This window comes from Neolamprologus brichardi, chromosome 14, assembly GCF_056152115.1.
Source record: "Neolamprologus brichardi isolate AB-2024 chromosome 14, ASM5615211v1, whole genome shotgun sequence".
Classification (NCBI taxonomy): Eukaryota; Metazoa; Chordata; class Actinopteri; order Cichliformes; family Cichlidae; genus Neolamprologus; species Neolamprologus brichardi.
The window spans coordinates 3,317,600-3,339,780 of record NC_142117.1 but is presented as its reverse complement, the minus strand read 5'-3'; the positions used below and the strand labels follow the sequence as shown (position 1 = coordinate 3,339,780).

At 43.2% G+C, this 22,181-nt stretch overlaps 1 protein-coding gene across 3 annotated transcripts in view; it reads left to right on the top strand.

Annotated features, from left to right (window-relative positions):
- The first annotated feature begins 354 nt into the window (after positions 1 to 354).
- The window catches only part of LOC118455461 (uncharacterized), a 40,959-nt gene continuing 19,132 nt past the window's right edge, over positions 355 to 22,181 (top strand). The window contains exons 1-3 of one of the 3 annotated variants that reach the window (XM_087850645.1): positions 355 to 470; positions 6,170 to 6,254; positions 6,731 to 6,892. In XM_087850645.1, coding sequence (XP_087706771.1) covers positions 409 to 470; positions 6,170 to 6,254; positions 6,731 to 6,892 — 309 coding nt within the window. In that variant the 5' untranslated portion in view covers positions 355 to 408. Of the gene's footprint in view, positions 471 to 5,754; positions 6,255 to 6,730; positions 6,893 to 22,181 lie in introns of those variants that run through there. The other 2 variants (XM_087850644.1, XM_087850643.1) reach the window with 2 other exon arrangements.

Below are 22,181 nucleotides of genomic sequence, written 5' to 3'. Positions count from 1 at the left end.
ATAAAAAAATTACACTCTAAAAGATCCCGGGCTTTTGAAAAAACAACCCGGACTTGAGCCCAGTAAGCCCCCCCCCTCCCTGCTTAAACCACCGTGGAGACTTCTGTGGACCCAACAAGACTAAAGAAAAATTCTCATATGAGAGACGTTTCGTAACTGTCCACAGCTGTGGGTCAGGGTCAGAAAGCATGAACTGGAATCAGTACAATAGGTGGGCCGCTTGGGAGGACAGTCATGGCAGCCAGACGCCAGCGCAGGTTTGTAACGGCCTAGTCTTATTTTGAAAAGTCGGTCCGGAAATCCTGTTTATTTCCTTGTCAGTGTCTGCTGCTGACGCAGGAGTGAGCGCTCAGTCAAGGGGTGAGGAGGCTGGGCTGACGCTCGGCCAGTAACACTGCTGCTGCAGCAATGATGCGGTTTATTGTGGAGTGTCGGAGGACGCTGCGAGCGAGAGCCCCCAAGGATGGAGGGTAAAACAGCAACACACTCTCTGCGCTCAGTGCTCATTTTAATGTAGACTCCAGAAGGCTGACACATATTCTCCAGTCCTTAGGCAAGTAGTTTGTAGTAGGCTTTTATAATATTATATACATAACTGTAAGTATGTATATGGCATGTCCTGACATACTTACCCAGATGTACAGAATGTGAAAAAGCTAACACGTGATGAGAAATGCTTTTTGTTTTTGCATATGTGAAAGCGGAGCGGGGTGTGGAGGCGACTTTGGCAGATCAAAGTGAAATTAATTATTCTAATTTAATGTTCCTGGTGATAAATAACCCACTAATGCAACTCATCAGTTTTCTAGTAGCTGGTAGTCGCTACAACAACAGCATTGTAATAGTTTTAGCAGCAGATTAAGATTGAGAATAAAAAGATTTCGATTTTTTTTTGCAACGTGTTTTTTTTTATCAACAACTGTAAACTAATTTATATCTAATTTTGACATATTCACAATTGTGTGTTTGAATCCACATAAAACAGCAACTGCAACACTTACGAGTAGGGTTTGGATTATCTATTTATCGATTATAATCGATTCTAGCTTGAATAACGTGATATCATTCATTAAAATCCTGAATCGATTTTTAAATATAAATTTATTTTGTCCTCAGGTTAAACCTCACAAAATTTCAACAACCACCAAACAGCTAAAACAGTAAAGGAGAGCGGGAACACGGATTCTGCACTAAGACGTAAACACAAACCGCGAGCTGATTCTGATTGGTCGGCGGCTCCGCGCTTTGCGCTGATTCTGAAGCTGCAGGTTTTATCTCTCTCCAATATTGACTGAACCAGCAGCAAAAGAAGATCCAAACTATGCTTCACGTAAACATCGTCATGAATTCACTCTGACTTTTCCTGTTTTGCTTCCACCAGGATAAAATCACACTTCATGCACAGCTCTCTCTCTCTCTCTCTCTCTGTACTTCAAGAACAGTTTCCCGTCTAAAAATCTGTTTTCTGCATTATTCTCTTGCTTATTATGCACCAGTCTACCATTGTTTACAGCGCTGTGGGCCGCTGTTTTTTCCTTTTACTTACTTCCAACAAGAAAGCCTCATTTCTGCTGCTGAACAGGCTTCTGAACAAATTTAAACTTTTTAAAATTATGCAAAATTGCAAAACGCTTGGTTGTGTCTCTAATAAAACCTCTGTAACTTTGCTCTGCTTCACTTCAGCAGCATCAGGTAATGTTCATATGGTGATTCTTCATTTTTGATCTACTGCAGAATATTTTTAAGATCATCTGTTTCAAAATCCCAGGCCAGGAAAATCTCCTTCGTGTTTTTCTGTGTTTTATCCTCAGTTACTTTGACACAAAGGCCTCTGCTGTGATGTTTACACCTTGGATCAAGTCTTGCAAGTGTCAGCTTTCTTTTTATATATATAAAAATATGGAAATGTACTGATGCGTGATCAGAATTATAATATTTGTCTGAGGCAAAAATTTCCCCGAATCGAATCAAATCGTGGATCGAATCGAATCAGGGCCTTGTGAATTGGAATCAAATCGATTCTAGAAATCAGTGATGATACCCAGCCCTACTTATTTATCAAATGGGTATATAAAGCCCCTTTTTTAAAAATATGGTTATGTTTAAATTGTTAACATCTCAGTTAAAACACAAAAGTATTCACTCGTCTGCCTTCACACACACATGAACTTGAGTGACATCCCATTCTTAATCCATAGGGTTGCTGCTATAACAGTTTCTACTCTTCTGGGAAAGCTTTCTACAAGGTTTAGGAGTGTGTGGGAATTTTTGTCCATTCTTTTAAAAATGTTTCTAACTGAGATCAGACAGTGATGAAGGCCAGGCCCACATTCATACCAAAGGTGGTCTGTCGGGTTGAGATGAGCGCTCATTCTTCTCACTGTGCAAGTTCTTCCACTCCGAACTCGCTCATCTTTACGCAACCTACTATGCCCACATTACTCTCCATGCATCTATCAGAATATGAATGTGTGTGAATATTAGATAGACAGTCATGGACAGCAGCACAAAGATAGATGTGTGTGTGTGTAGATAGAGGATAGCTGTACATAGGGCTGCCACGATTAGTCGACTAGTCACGATTACGTCGACTATCAGAATCGTCGACGACTGATTTAATAGTCGACGCGTCGTTTGAAGCTTTGTAAGATCACAAAAGACGCAGGAATAAGTAGTAGGATTTAAGAGTGTAATAACGGACTGAAACAGAAGATGGCAGCACTGCATGTACAAGGATGCCAGCTGCCGTTAAACCCCGAAGAAGAAGAAGCTGTGTCCCAGAATTCATAGCGCAGCCCAGCTCAGTTTCCAACAATGGCGGCAGCTAGTTAGTTTTAATATTACTCTTATTATTCTTTCTGGGTCACAAAATAAACGTTTAACATATTTTCAGGCGAGAATGTAGCTGTGTAAACCTCAAATATCTGCTCAGTTTATCAAGACACCACATATTTTCAAAAGCGCTCCGACGTTTTCGGAGACGTCTGTTACCCACTAGCTCGATAGCTAGCCGGGGGCTAGGCTAACTAGAGCCGTGAGAACACCGGACTCCCGCTAATCGTTTTCAAACCCACCGCCGTCTTTCGCTACTCAGGTTAAACATGATATATAAGTCACTTAGATAACTTAAAAATTTTATTGTTTGACTTTTTTTAGTATTTTATTTGTTCCTGAGTAAATCGGTTTGGCTGAGATTAAAGTTATAGTTTTTACACAGCTGAATAAACTTCAAGCAGACAGCTGATTATCAGAAGTGTGAGATGCTCGAGAATTTACTCCGGTGTCCTGTTATATTTTAGATAGCAAGGAGTTTATTAAACTTCACTGAAACAATCTGCAAATTTCATTAAAGTTTAATAAACTATCATCTTGTCTTTATTTTTAGTTAGCACATACCTTAAACACTTAAAGCTGTAAGCTAATGATAGTTATATAAGAGCAGATGCTGCTGGTGCAATAAGCTGTACGTTTTAGGTCCAATGGATGATGATCTGATTAGTCGACTAATTGGTTGGCAGCAGGGGTGAGCAATGAAAAAGAAATTAAATCATGTTTCAAAACAATTAAAGTGTTTTAAGTGGAAGGAAACAACGTTAGAAGCTTCCTTTCACTTCCCGGGGTGTCACTGTGATGATGCGTGACTGCTTAGAGTAGCAAAGCTAGAAAAAAGGATTTGTCCTCTATAACCAGTACACTGAAAATCCAGGACAGCACTACCACACTACATGCTTATGAATGTCAAGAATGTCAAATGACATAGTTGTTGTTGGGAACATAATTAGCATGACACAACATGTAGTGTGGGTGCAGCTGAGTAGCTGACATGAAGGGAGCAAATGTTCCAGGATGGCACTATTGTTAATAAAAGCACCTCTGCTTTTTTCCGTGCACTTGCCTGAACCATCTGAAAGCCTCTGATGGTAACAGTGAGAGTACTGTGCTGTGGCTTTATCTCCCCTCCTCCATCTGTGTCTCTGATCTGGTCCTATCTCGTTTCTGTTATCACCTCATTGTTTCTCTGCATGTGCTGTTTTCTGCAGAAATGGCTGCTATTTTCATTCTGGTCAGACGGCAACACGGGTGATTCAAAGTAATCAAAAAAGCACAAATCAGTTACTAAATCTTAGCTTGAGCTGAGAGAAAAGGAGCTCCAGGTTAACCTAATCCCAGAACATGCTAACCACACCAAGTGAACAAAGGAGCTTGCAAAGAAAAGCGTCTGGACTTCTTTAAGTTACTTGAAGATGTTTCACCTCTCATCCGAGAAGCTTCTTCAGTTCTAAGGTCAAATGGTGGAGAGTCCCAGATATAAACCTAGTGGGAGTTTCCCCCCACAGAGGGACAAAAGGACCCCCTGATGATCCTCTAATCGCCTGAGCCAAGGTGTGAAACTGGGTGTGGGTCACAATCAGCCAGAGTTTCGGGTGAGCTCATTGTGAAACCTGGCCCCACCCTATCATGTGAATTCCTGAGGTCAGATGGCCCAGGATGTGAGTGGGCGTTAAGGCGTCTGGGGAGGGAACTCAAAACTGGATTATAGATGGCAGAGAGTTGGTGTCGTAAACCACCGCGTTCCTCGTTGCACTGTACGGCAACGAGGAACGCCCAGACCTCTACATTGGAGAGACCAAACAGCCACTTCACAAGCGCATGGCACAACACAGAAGAGCCACCTCCACAGGACAAGACTCAGCTGTCCATCTGCATCTTAAGGTCAAAGGTCACTCTTTCGAGGATGCCAATGTTCACATGTGAGCGACCATCTTTGAACAGAGGCGGTGGTTTATGACACCAACTCTCTGCCATCTATAATCCAGTTTTGAGTTCCCTCCCCAGATGCCTTAACGCCCACTCACATCCTGGGCCATCTGACCTCAGGAATTCACATGATAGGGTGGGGCCAGGTTTCACAATGAACTCACCCGAAACTCTGGCTGATTGGGACCCACACCCAGTTCCACACCTTGGCTCAGGCGATTAGAGGATCATCAGGGGGTCCTTTTGTCCCTCTGTGGGGGGAAACTCCCACTAGGTTTATATCTGGGACTCTCCACCATTTGACCTTAGAACTGAAGAAGCTTCTCGGATGAAGGTGAAACGTCTTCAAGCAACTTAAAGAAGTCCAGACACTTTTCTTTGCAAGCTCCTTTGACTACGATGACCTGGATGACCGAGAACCTTCACAGACACACCAAGTAAAGTTATTTACTCCAAACAGGGTGACATTTTATCAGCTGATAAACTGTTTTACTCTACCTGTAACTGCTTGTAGAGGAGCAGCATCCAAACTGTACATACTTACTGCACATTACAGTGCGTTCTAGCTCTATTTTGATTAAGTGCACAAACTATGTGGGAGATAAAGCCATCATTCATGAAACTGTAGCTGTTCAGGAGTAACTACACAGAAATACACGAGAGGTAGCTGAGGATCAGAGTAGTACCTACAAAACGGCAATGCACCTATTCTCAGAGTACCCCTCCACCCAAGAACATTGGTTTTGCTTGAATAGTTGTATTTGTGCTCTTGGAAACTATTTGATGAAAACACCAGTGCGGTTGGCTAATGAAGTAGGGCAGAATGAATATTGATTGATATTGATTGCCTGTGCAGACTGCTGCTTTGCCATCCATAAAAATAGATTTTTATGGATGGCTCTCTCTCTCACACACACACACACACACACACACACACTGTGTGTTGTGTATGAACTGATCATACTGCAGAGGCCAGCGGTGATGGAGAGGGGGAGAGTATAGAGAAGGATATGAAGGAAGCAGTGGTATGGCAGGAAACCGAGGAGGAGGAAAAAGATGAAGGATGGAGACTTGTACAGGAGTGGGCGTTCTTCCATTGATGCACAAGTCTGCTCTACCCTCCTCTGGTCTGACTCATCTTCCACGCTGGTGCAGTCTGCCTGTGTGCATTTCCCAGCGCACACACACACGTGCGTGCAGGCGCTGACACGTTAACGGAGGGAGCTCCGCCTCCTCTGCAGTGTAGCGACAGCTAGAGAGGGGCAGCAATGGAGGAGCCAGCAGTACAGCAGGAAAAAATAGAGGGATCATGGGAAGGAGGGCACGATGAAGGAAAAGCAGACTGGAAGAACGAATGCTCTCTCTCATCCCTGCTTAAACATTCCTGTTTACTTTGCTGGTCATCTCCCAGGGACACCGACATCATGGAGACTGATGAGAGAATCCTTGCCAAGACGGCCGAGATCAGAGTAAGAAGACCACAGCACCTAGCACTGGTGTGTGTGTTTGAATCTGTGTGTCTGTGTGTGTCTGTGCTTTTTGTCGAAATCATATTTTCTGTTATTTGTGAGATAATTTGGACAGTACCTATATCATTTTTATGTGTGTGGCTGTAAGGTTTCCAGTTTGGGACCCTTCCATCACTGCATTTCCCATGATGCTCTCATGTGATGTCATGATGCTGTAGGACTAGTGATGAAGCTGTAAACACACACGTGTTCAGCGCAAGATTGCCAAACGTCCTGGTCCTTGAAATGTTCAGATTTTGGTGACTTCTCTATGAAGTGTGTTGACATTTCTGGTGCCAGAACAAAAACCAACCAAGCAAAGGGAAAAGCTCTGTAGAGTAACTTGGGCTGATGCATTTTCGTAATTGTGTTTTTTCACCTGCACTTTGTGTGTGTGAATGTTTCATCATCCCAGCATTTATATCGTTCTGCAGATTTTAACTGTGTCTTTGTGTGCGATGTAGGAGCTGGAGAGCGCAGTGGCAGTGGAAAACTTGGAACTTCAGGAGCAGAGGTCAGACCGCAAAGAGCTGGAGGAGACCCTGGTTAAATTAGAGAAACACAAAGAGAAACTGATACAGCAAATAAAGGGAACCAGACAGCTCTGCTACGAAGAAAGTCAGCAGGTAATGATGCACAGCACTGCTGCTCTGGCAGCGTGTGCTCTGTATTATTTCAGCATTCAGAATCAGAAACTTTATTGTCATTGTCACAGGTACAACGAAATTAAGAATGTTCCCGATCATTGCATCATCCCTAGCGATATCAAAATAGAAATAAAACAATAAAATTCAATAAATAAAATAGATAGAATACTTAAAATACTAATAAGACGTAACAGTAAAACATTCACATACATTCCCACATACATGCTTCAGACCGTGCATAGATTAACACGAGTGGCGTGATGGACATTTTTTTTGTAGCATTCAGATGTGTTGTTGCAGTTGGATAACAGCTGTGTTTGAGTCTATTAGTCCTTGCGCTGATTGCCCTGTACCGTCTGCCTGAGGGCAACAGTTCAAACAGGGAGTGGCCAGGATGTGAGGTGTCTTTTATGATGTTTTGGGCCTTTTTAAAACAGTGGATGTTGTGTAGAACCTCCGGTGTGGGGAGAGGGCAGCCAGTGATCTTTTGGGCGGTGTTAATGATCCCTTGGAGTGCTTTCCTCTGAGCCCCTGTGCAGCTAGTGTACACGTTCACGTGATGCACAGCTGCATGAGTGGGTATCTCGTCTCCTTGACTGACACGCCGCCTTGCAAACGACGGTCAGTTTGAGGGACGTTGATGTTAACTGTGGAGTTTTGAGAGGTGGTGAAACTGTTGAGCGCACAGTGTAAGTGTTCAGAACCATGGCCAGAGAAGATGACTTAGAATAAGCCAAAGTTTTTCAAAATTCCAGACTGTGTCATGGTTTGGGGTTTGAGTTTTCCTTTAGGTTTATGACGCTTTGCTTTATTAGGATGTTTTAGAGTTGAGTTCTGCTCCGCTAATATTTTGAGTTATTTTGTATTCATGTTTCCAGAGTCTCTCTTGTTCCTGTGTGTGTTCCTTCATCACAGCCCTGTGTAAAGCCCCATGTCTTAGTCTGCATCGTGGTGTGTTTCTTGTTTTATTTTTTTTTGTGATCAACATTTTATTGATTCAAAACAGGGTTGGGGGTGTGGGGGGGGGGGGGGGGGGGGGCGTACAGACATATACAGCACAACTGTAAACTGCAGTAGCAAAGCAAACATTAGTCACAAGCAGTGTTGGTCAAGTTACTTGAAAAAAGTAATCAGTAACTAATTACTGATTACTTCCCCCAAAAAGTAATCCCGTTACTTTACTGATTACTTATTTTCAATTCAATTCAATTCAATTCAATTTTATTTATATAGCGCCAAATCACAACAAATGTCGCCTCAAGGCGCTTCATAGATACAGAGAAAAGCCCAACAATCATATGACCCCCTATGAGCAGCACTTTGGCGACAGTGGGAAGGAAAAACTCCCTTTTAACAGGAAGAAACCTCCGGCAGAACCAGGCTCAGGGAGGGGCGGGGCCATCTGCTGTGATTGGTTGGGGTGAGAGAAGGAAGACAGGATAAAAGACATGCTGTGGAAGAGAGACAGAGGTTAATAACAGATATGATTCAATGCAAAGAGGTCTATTAACACATAGTGAGTGAGAAAGGTGACTGGAAAGGAAAAACTCAATGCATCATGGGAATCCCCCGGCAGCCTACATCTATTGCAGCATAACTAAGGGAGGATTCAGGGTCACCTGGTCCAGCCCTAACTATATGCTTTAGCAAAAAGGAAAGTTTTAAGCCTAATCTTAAAAGTAGAGATAGTGTCTGTCTCCCGAATCCAAACTGGAAGCTGGTTCCACAGAAGAGGGGCCTGAAAACTGAAGGCTCTCCCTCCCATTCTACTTTTAAATACTCTAGGAACAACAAGTAGGCCTGCAGAGTGGGAGCGAAGTGCTCTAATAGGGTAATATGGTACTACAAGGTCATTAAGATAAGATGGGGCCTGATTATTTAAGACCTTGTATGTGAGGAGCAGGATTTTGAATTCAATTCTGGATTTAACAGGAAGCCAATGAAGGGAAGCCAAAACAGGAGAAATATGCTCTCTCTTTCTAGTCCCTGTCAGTACTCTTGCTGCAGCATTTTGGATTAACTGAAGGCTTTTCAGTGAGTTTTTTGGACATCCTGATAATAATGAATTGCAGTAGTCCAGCCTGGAAGTAATAAATGCATGAACTAGTTTTTCAGCATCACTCTGAGACAGGATATTTCTAATTTTAGAGATGTTGCGCAAATGGAAGAACGCAGTCTTACATATTTGTTTAATATGTGCGTTGAAGGACATGTCCTGGTCAAAAATGACTCCAAGGTTCCTCACAGTGTTACTGGAGGCCAAGGTAATGCCATCCAGAGTAAGAATCTGGTTAGATACCATATTTCTAAGCTTTTCAGCGCCGAGTACAATGACCTCAGTTTTATCTGAGTTAAGAAGCAGAAAGTTAGTGGCCATCCAAGTCTTTATGTCTTTAAGACATTCCTGCAGTTTAACTAATTGGTGTGTGTTATCTGGCTTTACGGACAGATAGAGCTGGGTGTCATCTGCATAGCAGTGAAAATGTATGCTATGTCTTCTAATGATGCTGCCTAGGGGAAGCATGTATAATGTAAACAGAATTGGTCCTAGCACTGAACCCTGTGGAACTCCATAATTAACCTCAGTGTGTGAAGAGGACTCTCCATTTACATGCACAAATTGGAGTCTATTAGATAGATATGATACAAACCACTGCAGTGCAATACCTGTAATACCTACAGCATGTTCTAATCGCTCTAACAGGATATTATGGTCAACAGTATCGAACGCTGCACTAAGGTCAAGAAGGACAAGCACAGAGATGAGTCCACTGTCAGAGGCCATAAGAAGATCATTTGTAACCTTCACTAAAGCTGTTTCTGTGCTGTGATGAGCTCTGAAACCTGACTGAAACTCTTCAAATAAACCATTCCTCTGCAGATGATCTGTTAGCTGTTTGACAACTACTCTTTCAAGGATTTTTGATATGAAAGGAAGGTTGGAGATTGGCCTATAATTAGCTAAGACTGCTGGGTCTAGAGATGGCTTTTTGAGTAAAGGTTTAACTGCAGCCACCTTGAAGGCCTGTGGTACATAGCCGATTATTAGAGATAGGTTGATCATATATAAGATCGAAGAATTAATCAATGGCAGGACTTCTTTGAGCAGTTTTGTAGGAATGGGGTCTAAAAGACACGTTGATGGTTTGGAGGAAGTAATTATTGAAGTTAACTCAGAAAGATCGATTGGAGAAAAAGAGTCTAACTTAACATCAATGGAACTAAGAGTAGCTGTAGATAATATTACATCTGTGGGATGATTATTGGTAATTTTTTCTCTAATGATAAAAATTTTATTTGTGAAGAAGTTCATGAAGTCATCACTAGTTAACGTTAAAGGGATGGTTGGCTCAAAAGAGCTCTGACTTTTTGTCAGCCTGGCTACAGTGCTGAAGAGAAACCTGGGGTTGTTCTTATTTTCTTCAATCAGTGATGAGTAGTAAGCTGTTCTGGCTTTGCGGAGGGCTTTCTTATAAAGCAACAAAGTATTTCTCCAGGCTAAATGATGATCCTCTAAATTTGTGACACGCCATTTCCTCTCCAGATTACGAGTCATCTGCTTTAGGGTACGTGTTTGAGAATTATACCACGGGGTCAGGTACTTCTGATTAGAGACCTTCGTTTTCACTGGAGCTACAGTATCCAGAGTCGTACGTAGTGAGGAGGTGAAATTATTAACAAGATAATCGACCTCTGTTGGGGTAGCGTTCAGATAGCTGCTCTGCTCTGTGTTTGTACAGGGCATTGACGATGATAACAGTGGCTGGATTATATTCTTAAACTTAGTTACAGCGCTTTCAGAAAGACATCTACTTTGATAAAGTCCACTCTCCACTGCTGCGTAATCAATTATTGTAAATGTAAATGTTATCAAGAAATGATCAGACAGGAGAGGGTTTTCAGGAAACACTGTTAAATGTTCAGTTTCTATGCCATATGTTAAAACAAGATCGAGAGTGTGATTAAAGTGGTGGGTGGGTTCTTTTACATTTTGAGAGAAACCAATTGAGTCTAACAACAGATTAAATGCCATGTTGAGGCTGTCATTTTTAGCATCAACATGGATGTTAAAATCACCCACAATAATTATTTTATCTGAGCTCAGAACTAAATCAGATATAAAGTCTGAGAAATCAGACAGAAACTCTGTGTAAGGCCCAGGTGGACGATAGATGATAACAAGTAAGACTGGTTTCTGAGTTTCACAGCTGGGGTGGACAATGTTAAGCATCAGGCTTTCAAATGAATTAAAAGTCTGTCTTGGTCTTTCATTAATTAATAGACTGGTGTGAAAAATTGCTACTATTTTCAAAAGTAATTATTTACTTAGTTACTTTGTTACTTAGTTACTTTTTAAAAACACGATTTACAACCTGAATAGGTGATAAAGTGATAGATCTTTCAGCCCAATTCTGCTTTTTCTGCATAATTCATCATACAAAATGTAATCAAATGGAAAAGTCTCTTTTTAAAACTTGTTTTATTAGTTTTAATCTTTTAACTTTATGCATCAAGCAAAAATTTAATTATCTGCAACATTCTCTGACTGGAAGAAATTTGTTTAACATTTAAACCTATTTTCTGCACATTCCAGCACATAAAATAATATTTTTGTGTTTACACTCAGTCTTTCAAATAGATGCAAGTAAAACACAGCAGAAAATAAAGTCAAAGACTAGCGGTCCTGTTGCTCTATTTTCACCTGTAAAGCAGGAGTGGGGTAGGCGGAGGTTTACCCTGGTGCAGGTGTGCAGCGGTCAGTGGAAGAATCCGCGAGTTTCTCTGTGAGTTTCCCATTACGTCGTAGCTACTCGGTGCTTGTTTGGAAGTTTAGGGGTTTTTTTCGCTGTAAAAAGAAGTTTTCTTCCCACGCACAACGGACACTAATGTTTTTGTCACTTTTTATGGAATCAAACTCAAAGTAAGGTCAGTACTTCCACGCTTTAAACGCTGCACGCTCATACTCTCTCTCCGTACTCGATATATGATCCATTGTTGATCTGCACACAGCTGTTGTCACGAACGTCGCACTCGCTTACGTCACTGTCATGAGACATTCTCGCAAAAAATCACGGTTTTAGTAACGCAGTAACACAGCGTTCCTACGGGAAAGTAACGGTAATCCAATTACCGTTTTTGCAATAGTAATCCCTTACTTTACTCGTTACTTGAAAAAAGTAATCGGATTACAGTAACGCGTTACAAGTACCGCATTACTGCCCATCTCTGGTCACAAGGTATAGGGACAGCAAAGAAAAAACACAAAAACACAAAGCTAAAACCAATTATTGCCTCTTCCAGGAGATAACACTGGATGAGAAGATTTTCCAAGCTTCAACAGTCGTGGGTCGAGCTTTATTTAATTTTGCTGTGGTATGTTCAAAACCAATAACACGGATAAGACATCGTCTCCAGAATGATTCCATACAAATGTCAGGACTGAACTATTGCTTCGTAATAGTCTTCTTTGCGGATGTGAATCCAGCGAACAACATTTTGCATTGTATTTGTTTCAAGGAGATTTCAGAGGTATCATTAAGGAGACAAAGACCAGGATTGGGAATATAAAAAACTTCCAGCACCTCAGATAACACAGAGTTCACAAAGACCCAAAAATTGGATACAGCAGGACAGTCCCAAAACATGTGCAAAAACATGCCAGGTGATGAATCATTGCAGATGTGACAGTGATACGTAGCCTGTAGTTTCATCTGGAACCTCCTATAGGGTGTAATGTATGTTCTGTGTATGGTTTTGAAATGAATTAATTGATGCGCCAGGTTCTTAGAAGTCAAATTCAGATTAGACCACACTGTATCCCAGTCTATATTAACCTGTAGTTCTCCCAGTTCCCTGACCCAAATAGATTCAAACGTGTCCTTAAGTCCTGAAATGAGCGAAGGCCTTGGGCGTTGAATAGATCATCAAAAAGGTTTATCCCGAGTGAGAACCAAGAGGGTTGAACAAATGGTCGGCTGCCACATAGTAACTTTAAATTATGCCAGAGTGGTGAGCTTTTACAAAATTTAACTGGAGCACCTAGCCGTCTTTCTATTTTCCTCCATACCTGTATAGAGTTGGCAATAATAGGTCCAAATTTGTTGTTGTTGTAGAGCGTATTGGCAGGAACATTAGCAAACAGAAGATCTTGTAGTCTATGCGGTGCTGCCTTGGCGGATTCGATCATTTTCCACGCAGTAGTAGCCTCTGGGTTTGTTTCTTGTTTTATTTTGACAGTCTCTTGTCCCATGTTCAGTGTGTTCAGTTTTGCTTCCCCCTTCTCGTCTGTTAGATTATGACCTGCTGTGTTCCCCAGGTCTCTCCTCCTTGCTGTGATTTCCCCTTTTGTATATATTATTTGTGTTTTACTCTGTCAATCATTGTGATCTCTCTCTTGATGTGTGCCCTGTCTGTGTGGTAAATCGCTGTACTGCTATGTCTGTTTAGTTTTTGTCAGTTAGCCTCCCTAGTTTTTTATTTCTCAGTAGATCCAACAATAAAACTAAGTTCAGTCCTGCCTGCATGTATGCACTTTGGGTCTGAAACTCTGCCTGTCTGAGACATAATTTACAGCAATATATGCAATATATGTTATTGCAGTAGTATTGTTATAATATCGTAACATGGGGTGTCTGTTGATTTCCACCTTTTTTTATATATTTTTATATATACATATAAAAAATTCCCTTCTCGCCCTTGTGGGTTGTCTATCATTCAAGCTCTGGTCCTCTACCAGAGGCCTGGGAGCTTGAGGGTCCTGCACAGTGTCTTAGCTGTTCCAAAGACTGCGCTCTTCTGGACAGAGATCTCCGATGTTGTTCTGGGGATCTGCTGGAGCCACTCGCCTAGCTTGGGACTTGCTCCACCTAGTGCTCCCATTACCACTGGGACCACTGTTACCTTCGCCCTCCACATCTTCTCAAGCTCTTCTCTGAGCCCTTGGTATTTCTCTAGCTCCTCGTGTTCCTTCTTCCTGATGTTGCTACATCTATGACTACGGTGTCCGGTTGGTTAGCCACCACCGTTTTGTCCGTCTGTATCTGGAAGTCCCACAGGATCTTAGCTCGGTCATTCTCCACCACCCTTGGGGGCGTCTCCCATTTTGACCTCGGGACTTCAAGGCCATATTTGGCACAGATGTTTCTGTATGAGTGAGTAGCTTGGTGAGTTTGTATCCTCTGCTGCTTCTCTTCAATATGGGGTTTTAGGCCCGCTTCTTTTCTCCCTATATCTCCTACCCCTTGGCTCTATTTTCAGGAAACATGGGATTTCTTTCCACTGTTATGCTGATGACTCCCAGATTTATTTTCCACTTAAAAAGATTGGCTTCTCAGTAGACCCTCTGCTTAGATGCCTTGATGAAATAAGGGCCTGGATGACTTTGAACTTTTTACATTTTAACGAGTAGAAAACAGAAGTGATGGTTTTTGGTGGTGCTTCTGAGACCACTGCTATAAATCTTGGTTCGCTGGCACAGTATGTTAAAGCAGTCATCACTAATCTGGGAGTTAAAATGGAGGCAGATCTTAAACTTGAAAGCCATGTCAGAGCCGTTGTAAGATCTAACTTTTTTCATTTGAGGCAATTAGCCAAAATAAAGCCCATCTTATCGAAACAGCTTTTTGAGACAGTAATCCATGCCTTTGTTACATGTAGGCTGGATTATCGGAACGCACTTGTGGGGTTAGTGATGCATCCATTAGGCGTCTGCAGGTTGTGCAAAATGCTGCAGCACGTCTTTTAACTGGAACAAGCAAGTCTGAGCACATTACCCCCATTTTAGTTTCACTCCACTGGCTACCTGTACATTTAGGATTGTTTTTAAAATTCTCTCATTTGTTTTTAAATCTCTTAATGGCCTGCCCCCCCACCCCCACCCCACCTCTCGGAGCTACTACAACTATATACACCTGCCCGTTCCCTTAGGTCCGCCAATCAGCAGCTCCTTAAGGTACTGAAAACTAAGTATAAATTTAAAGGTGATCGCACTTTTGCTGTAGCTGCTCCAAAGTTGTGGAATGACCTGCCCTTGCACGTTAGACAGGCCTCTTCTCTTTCTGAGTTTAAGAGTCTTCTTAAAACATATTTATTCGCTGAAGCCTTTGGCACTGTTTAAGGGGGTTGACTCAATTTGTTTCAATTTGTTTTAACATGTTTTATTTTATTTTAGTTATTTAGTTATTTATTTAACTTTTTCTTATTTTATCTTATTTTTATTTTATTTTTACTTTGCTTATGCCAGGCCAAACAAGATAAACATTTATTGAACACACTAAAACAATGTTTTTTAAACATAAATATGAATAAAAACAGACAGGAATATAATTCCAGAATAAGTAAACTTAAAAAAATAAACTTTCACTTTAAATATTTTGCTCTCCATAAATTTTGGATTTCTGATTTGTCTATCTCCTCTGCTACAATAAAACTTGCTTTCACAACAGCTTCACTTTGTGATTTTGTTCTGGTGAAAAACGTCTGCTGAAATGTCAGATTCTTCTTTAGCTCTTCTACTTCCTGTAGTTTCTGCTCTGCATTTAGGTTTTTCAGCTTATCCTGACGTTTTGTCTTGTAGTGCGGTCTTAAATTAAATTCCTTAATTACAGCCACATTAGCTCCGCTAATAAGACACACGGGTTTACCGGCAATGTTTGTAAACATATATTCAGTCTCCCACCGGTGCTTAAAGGCTCTGTTTTCAGAATCAACTTTTCTCTTCGCCATTGTGAGGGGCTAGTTTCGCAATTTGCTAGCTTCGGGAATGTTCCCAGCTAGCGTAGCGTTCAGCAAGGAGGCTGCAGCGCTTCATTTTGGGATCTGTAGTTTGTGAGTTATTTGCGCCTCATATCGCCAGGCCATGCATAACAATAATAATAAGTCTATATAAAATGATAAATGTCCGCCGGGCCAGATGTGGCCCGCGGGCCTTGAGTTTGACACATGTGGCTTATGCTATTTGCATGTACAGTACTTTGTGAACTCTGGTTTTATGTTAAAGTGCTTTATAAGTAAAGATGCTATGCTATGCTATGCTATGCTATGCTATGCCAGCCACTGTTATGGCGTTCCCTTTGGTAAATGGACTGATTCTTATATAGCGCTTTTCTACTCTCCCGGAGTACTCAAAGCGCTCTATACAACATGCCACATTCACCCAGTCACACCCATTCTCACAAGCACTTTATCTATACTTAGTGCTTTTTCTAACTACATTCACACACATTCATACTCCGATGGACGCATCGGAGAGCAACTTGGGGTTAGTATCTTGCCCAAGGATACTTGGCATACAGACTGGAGGAGCCTGGGATCGAACCTCCAACCTTCCGATCAGTAGGTGACCTGCTCTACCTCCTGAGCTACAGCCACCCCACGATGCCCTGCCTGCTAGCATCTTGACCCTGCTGTGCTGGATTGTCTCAGGGGCATCTTTACACAGCCTGCACCTGGGTTCTTACCTAGTGTGATAGACCCTAACGTCTATGGGTCTTGTGCTGAGAGCTTGTTCCTGTGCTGCCATGATTAGTGCCTCTGTGCTGTCTTTCAGTCCAGCTTTGTCCAGCCACTGGTAGGACTTTTGGATATCAGGCACTTCCTCTCTCTGCCGGTGGTACATACCATGCAGGGGCCTGTCCTTCCATGATGGTTCCTCCTCTTTCTTGGGTTTCTGTTGGCTCAAGTAGTCACTGACCAGGCAGTCAGTTTGAGCTATATTCCTAATGTAGTTCGTTGTCTAATCCTGGACTGTGGTGCTGACACTCACCAGTCTCTGACCTCCTTCCTTCCACTTACCATACAGCCCAAGGGTGCTGGACTTGGGGTGAAACCCTCCACGCATGGTCAGGAGCTTCCTGATCTTGATGATAGGCTTCTAACCTCCGTTCTTACCTAACGGCCTCTTCAGGTACTTGTAGCTGTCCTTTATGTCTGCATTGTTGCTTTCTGGTAGTTCGATCCCCTCAGTTCTGACTACCTTCCCTTCTTTGTTATCATCCGACTACACTTTTCCAGCCCGAACAACATTCCGATGTCATTGCTGTATATCCTGGTGGTTTGGATCAGTAAATCGATGTCTCGGTCACTCTTGGCATTAGCTTGATGTTATCCATGTAGAGGAGGTGGCTGACAACTGCTCCATTCCATAGTCAGTATCCATAGCCAGTCTTATCAATGATCTCACTGAGGGGTTCAGAACAGTAGTGAGGACAGAGCATCTCCTTGGTAGATCCACTTGATGATGGCTTGTACTGTGGGCTTGAAGTTGGACTCTAGCATTGTCTGCCACATCCCCATTAAGTTCCTGATGAAGGCCCTTAGGGTCATGTTGATCTTGTACAATTCTAAGCATTCCAGGATCCAGGTGTGGGGCATCAAGTCATGGGCCTTCTTGTAATCAATTCGGCAGTGCACAGGTTGGTCAGCCTAGTCCATCAACCTAGCTGGTGTTTTGCACCTCTGGTATTCTTGCCAATTCCTTTCTGAGCCCCACTCATGTATTGACCCATGTGCCTGTTCATCTTAGCCACTATGATGCCTGACAGGAGCTTACATGTGGTACTGAGGAGGTTATTGGCCGGTAGTTGGACGTCACCGATACCATCTGGGAGCTCTTGAGGATCAGAACTGTCCGGCCTTCAGTTAGCCATTCTGGATGTCTCTCATTGACTAGAAGCTGGTTCATCTCCACTGCCAGATGCTCATGTAGTGCAGTCAACTTCTTCAGCCAGTAGGCGTTAACCATGTCAGGGCCTGGTGCTGTCCAATTCTTCATACTGGCGACCTTTGCTGTGGTCTGTTCTTAGATCTACTAGCCAATGAGCGTTGCTGTTTTGGGTTGTGTGCTTCTCCCATATGCTCTTATAGTATTGCTCTGTCTTCCAGCCTTGGTGATGCTATTCTTACGATAGGACACAGTTGTCCCCTTTGGAACTTTATGTTGGGGGTTCAGTGTGAAGGTGTGTATCCAGTAAGGGTCAGCAGGCTAGGCACCCATGCAAACCAAGCCTATCTTGGAATATTTGTGATATATTTAACTGAAGCCATAACTGTTATGGCTGTTAACTGAAGCTATAACAGCTTAACTTCACCGGGTCAGGTGTTGAGGAACCTGGACTGTCAGGAGTAATGAGAAATGGACCAAGATAGTAGATAGTTGTTAACGAATAAGTTCAGCTGGTTTGGTTTGGTGAGTGACGGAGAGAAGTGACTGACCATTGAGAGCATTTACAGCTACCAGAACCTCACAAGTTGTTGCACCGAATCTCTGTCAATCAGACTCTGCTCGGCACCTGCCTTCAAAAGCACTTGTAATGAATAGGTCCTGGTCTTGCCACACAGGGTGGTAGGGAGTTGCATACTGGGACCCTCGGCATCTGGAGATGCACTGCCCACTTAGTATCCCCACAGTTACTGGTAGGCACTGTCTTTTGGCCAGACAGGGCAAGAGGCCAGAAAATGGCCCAACAAACCACAATACATACACAACCGCTCCTCGAACCTCCTCCAGCATTTCTCTGATGTCAACTTTGTGCGTCCCAGTTGCATTGGCTCAGAGGGAGGAAAAGCAAATGCCAACAATGAAGACTGGGGTCCTTGAGGATCAGGACTGTTCAGCCTTCAGTTAGCCATTCTGGGTGTCTCTCATCGACTAGCAGCTGTTTTATCTGTGCTGTCAGGCACTCGTAGAGCTAGTCAGAAAGGTCCGAGGAGCAAAACGAGTGGAGAAGTGCCCACCCCGGTCTTGTAACCACTAACCCCCTTCTCTCTCTTTCATGCAACCGATTGTCAATCCTGATTGCAAAATCTGCTAGGCTTTCAAAACACCTGGGTTCATCCCGTGCAGCGAGCTCAAAGGGTTTTCTTACCCCCCTGTCTCTGTGCCTTTAACACGGAAATTAATGGAGAACTCGGCTACAGACCGGGTACTGTCAAAGGCCAAGCAACTGATGGGCTGCTTCATCTGTGCACAAAGGATGGTGGAATAAAACCTTAAAATCTTGGAGGAACTGTGCATAAGTAAGTATTTCTAAAGAATGTCACCAGGAGGTAAGATCTGACCCATTACAAGTCAGGGTCCTGAAAGGAACCAACAATTATTTATTCCCTTGAAATAACATTAGGAAAGGCCCTGGGAGAGTGCTGGAATAGCAGAACAGAATGAAGAAGAAGCCTCTGCACTGGCCCATCTCCCCTGTAAATGGTTCAGGAGAGGGGAGCGCAGAGAAGCGGAAGCTAAGAGTGTGGGTGCACTAGCCAGGGACAGGGTTGCAGGAGCAACTCGTTGCAAAAAGGTTTCTCGGATGGTCAACAGGGTGTTGTTCACCCTGCCTGCCTATTGCTCGGACTCACAGAACTGTCTAACTAGACTAGATGCCTTTGGACAGCTTTCTGTACTGGCTTTCTTCTTCGGCGCCTTCCTAATTGCACCTTTTTGCAGCTCCAATAGTTGGCTATCCTCCCTCTGTGCTACCTTGACCTTGGCCTGTAGTCTCCTTCTCCATGGAGGGTACTGCTCCTTGTGGCTGTTCAACTTGTAGCCAAGATTCTCACTGTTCATTGCTGCCGTGGTGTAGATCAGCTTGTTAGTTTCGGTAACCGGCTATGGAGGATCCAGGTTTCAAGCTTCGCCATGATCCTGTCTTTCACTCAACAATCCTTCTTCTATCGCACATGGGCTTGGTACCCAATCTCAGGTGGGGGTAATGGTATCTCCCCTCTGACCTATCCTCCTGGCTCCCCTTTGCTATACCATGTGTGTTGTACCTCTTCAATTTCTAGGCCATGAGAGCGGTCCCTTCTTCCAAATGTTGGAACATTGAGCTACTAGTTGTTTTGCCATCAATGTGGATGCTGGGTACTGAAGATTCCATAAGAATCGTAATCATATTCGTGTAACCCCTTCCACTGGGGTTACTTGTGTAGAGCATTCCAACAGTGCACTATTTTTGTCTCTTGCCCACCGATGCCTTCTTGTTCCTGTAGCCCACTTCTCATCTGGGTGCCCTGGTTTCTTAACACCTGATGCGGACCTTTTTAATCCGGGCGATGTCCGTGCCAGTATGGCTTCATATTTATCTAACTCGCTCATGTCTGCGGTAGGCTTGGTTAGCATGGGGGTCTAGCCTAGGACTCTTATTGGATACAGTCGCTCCAGGCGGAAATCGAACTTGCGATTCCCGTTCCAAAGCTGTGCAGTCTTACCATTACACTTATAATCTTCACTAAAGCTGCTTCTTAATTAATGCTTATTTAAATAATTAGTTACTGCTAAACGTTCCTCCAGGTGTTTCTTTTTCGTACCAGTTAAGCATGATTTGAACTTCTGCAGGAAATCTACGTCCTAGTGGGTCAGGGGGTTGGGAAGCGAATCTGTAACCGGAAGGTCGCCGGTTCGATCCCCAGGCTCTCTGTCCTGGTCTTAGTGTCCTTGGGCAAGACACTTTACCCTACCGCCTACTGGTGTTGGCCAGAGGGGCCGATGGTGCGATATGGCAGCCTCGCTTCAGTCAGTCTGCCCCAGGGCACTGCCTCCACCAGTGTGTGAATGTGAGAGTGAATGAATAATGGCATTGTAAAGTGCTTTGGGTGCCTTGAAAAGCACTACAGTGGGGCAAAAAAGTATTTAGTCAGCCACCGATTGTGCAAGTTCCCCCACTTAAAATGATGACAGAGGTCAGTAATTTGCACCAGAGGTACACTTCAACTGTGAGAGACAGAATGTGAAAAAAAAATCCATGAATTCACATGGTAGGATTTGTAAAGAATTTATTCGTAAATCAGGGTGGAAAATAAGTATTTGGTCAATAACAAAAATACAACTCAATACTTTGTAACATAACCTTTGTTGGCAATAACAGAGGTCAAACGTTTACTATAGGTCTTTACCAGGTTTGCACACACAGTAGCTGGTATTTTGGCCCATTCCTCCATGCAGATCTTCTCAAGAGCAGTGATGTTTTGGGGCTGTCGCCGAGCAACACGGACTTTCAACTCCCGCCACAGATTTTCTATGGGGTTGAGGTCTGGAGACTGGCTAGGCCACTCCAGGACTTTCAAATGCTTCTTACGGAGCCACTCCTTTGTTGCCCGGGCAGTGTGTTTTGGATCATTGTCATGTTGGAGGACCCAGCCTCGTTTCATCTTCAAAGTTCTCACTGATGGAAGGAGGTTTTGGCTCAAAATCTCACGATACTTGGCCCCATTCATTCTGTCCTTAACACGGATCAGTCGTCCTGTCCCCTTGGCAGAAAAACAGCCCCATAGCATGATGTTTCCACCCCCATGCTTCACAGTAGGTATGGTGTTCTTGGGATGCAACTCAGTATTCTTCTTCCTCCAAACACGACGAGTTGAGTTTATACCAAAAAGTTCTACTTTGGTTTCATCTGACCACATGACATTCTCCCAATCCTCTGCTGTATCATCCATGTGCTCTCTGGCAAACTTCAGACGGGCCTGGACATGCACTGGCTTCAGCAGCGGAACACGTCTGGCACTGCGGGATTTGATTCCCTGCCGTTGTAGTGTGTTACTGATGGTGACCTTTGTTACTTTGGTCCCAGCTCTCTGCAGGTCATTCACCAGGTTCCCCCGTGTGGTTCTGGGATCTTTGCTCACCGTTCTCATGATCATTTTGACCCCTCGGGATGAGATCTTGCGTCGAGCCCCAGATCGAGGGAGATTATCAGTGGTCTTGTATGTCTTCCATTTTCTGATGATTGCTCCCACAGTTGATTTTTTCACACCAAGCTGCTTGCCTATTGTAGATTCACTCTTCCCAGTCTGGTGCAGGTCTACAATTCTTTTCCTGGTGTCCTTCGAAAGCTCTTTGGTCTTGGCCATGGCGGAGTTTGGAGTCTGACTGGTTGAGGCTGTGGACAGGTGTCTTTTATACAGATGATGAGGTCAAACAGGTGCCATTCATACAGGTAACGAGTGGGGGACAGAAAAGCTTCTTACAGAAGACGTTACAGGTCTGTGAGAGCCAGGGATTTTCCTTGTTTGAGGTGACCAAATACTTATTTTCCGCCCTGATTTACGAATAAATTCTTTACAAATCCTACCATGTGAATTCATGGATTTTTTTTCACATTCTGTCTCTCACAGTTGAAGTGTACCTCTGGTGCAAATTACTGACCTCTGTCATCATTTTAAGTGGAGGAACTTGCACAATCGGTGGCTGACTAAATACTTTTTTGCCCCACTGTATATAAATCCAATCCATTATTATTATTATTATAGTTTATGTAGTAAGCAGAAATTCCTTTTA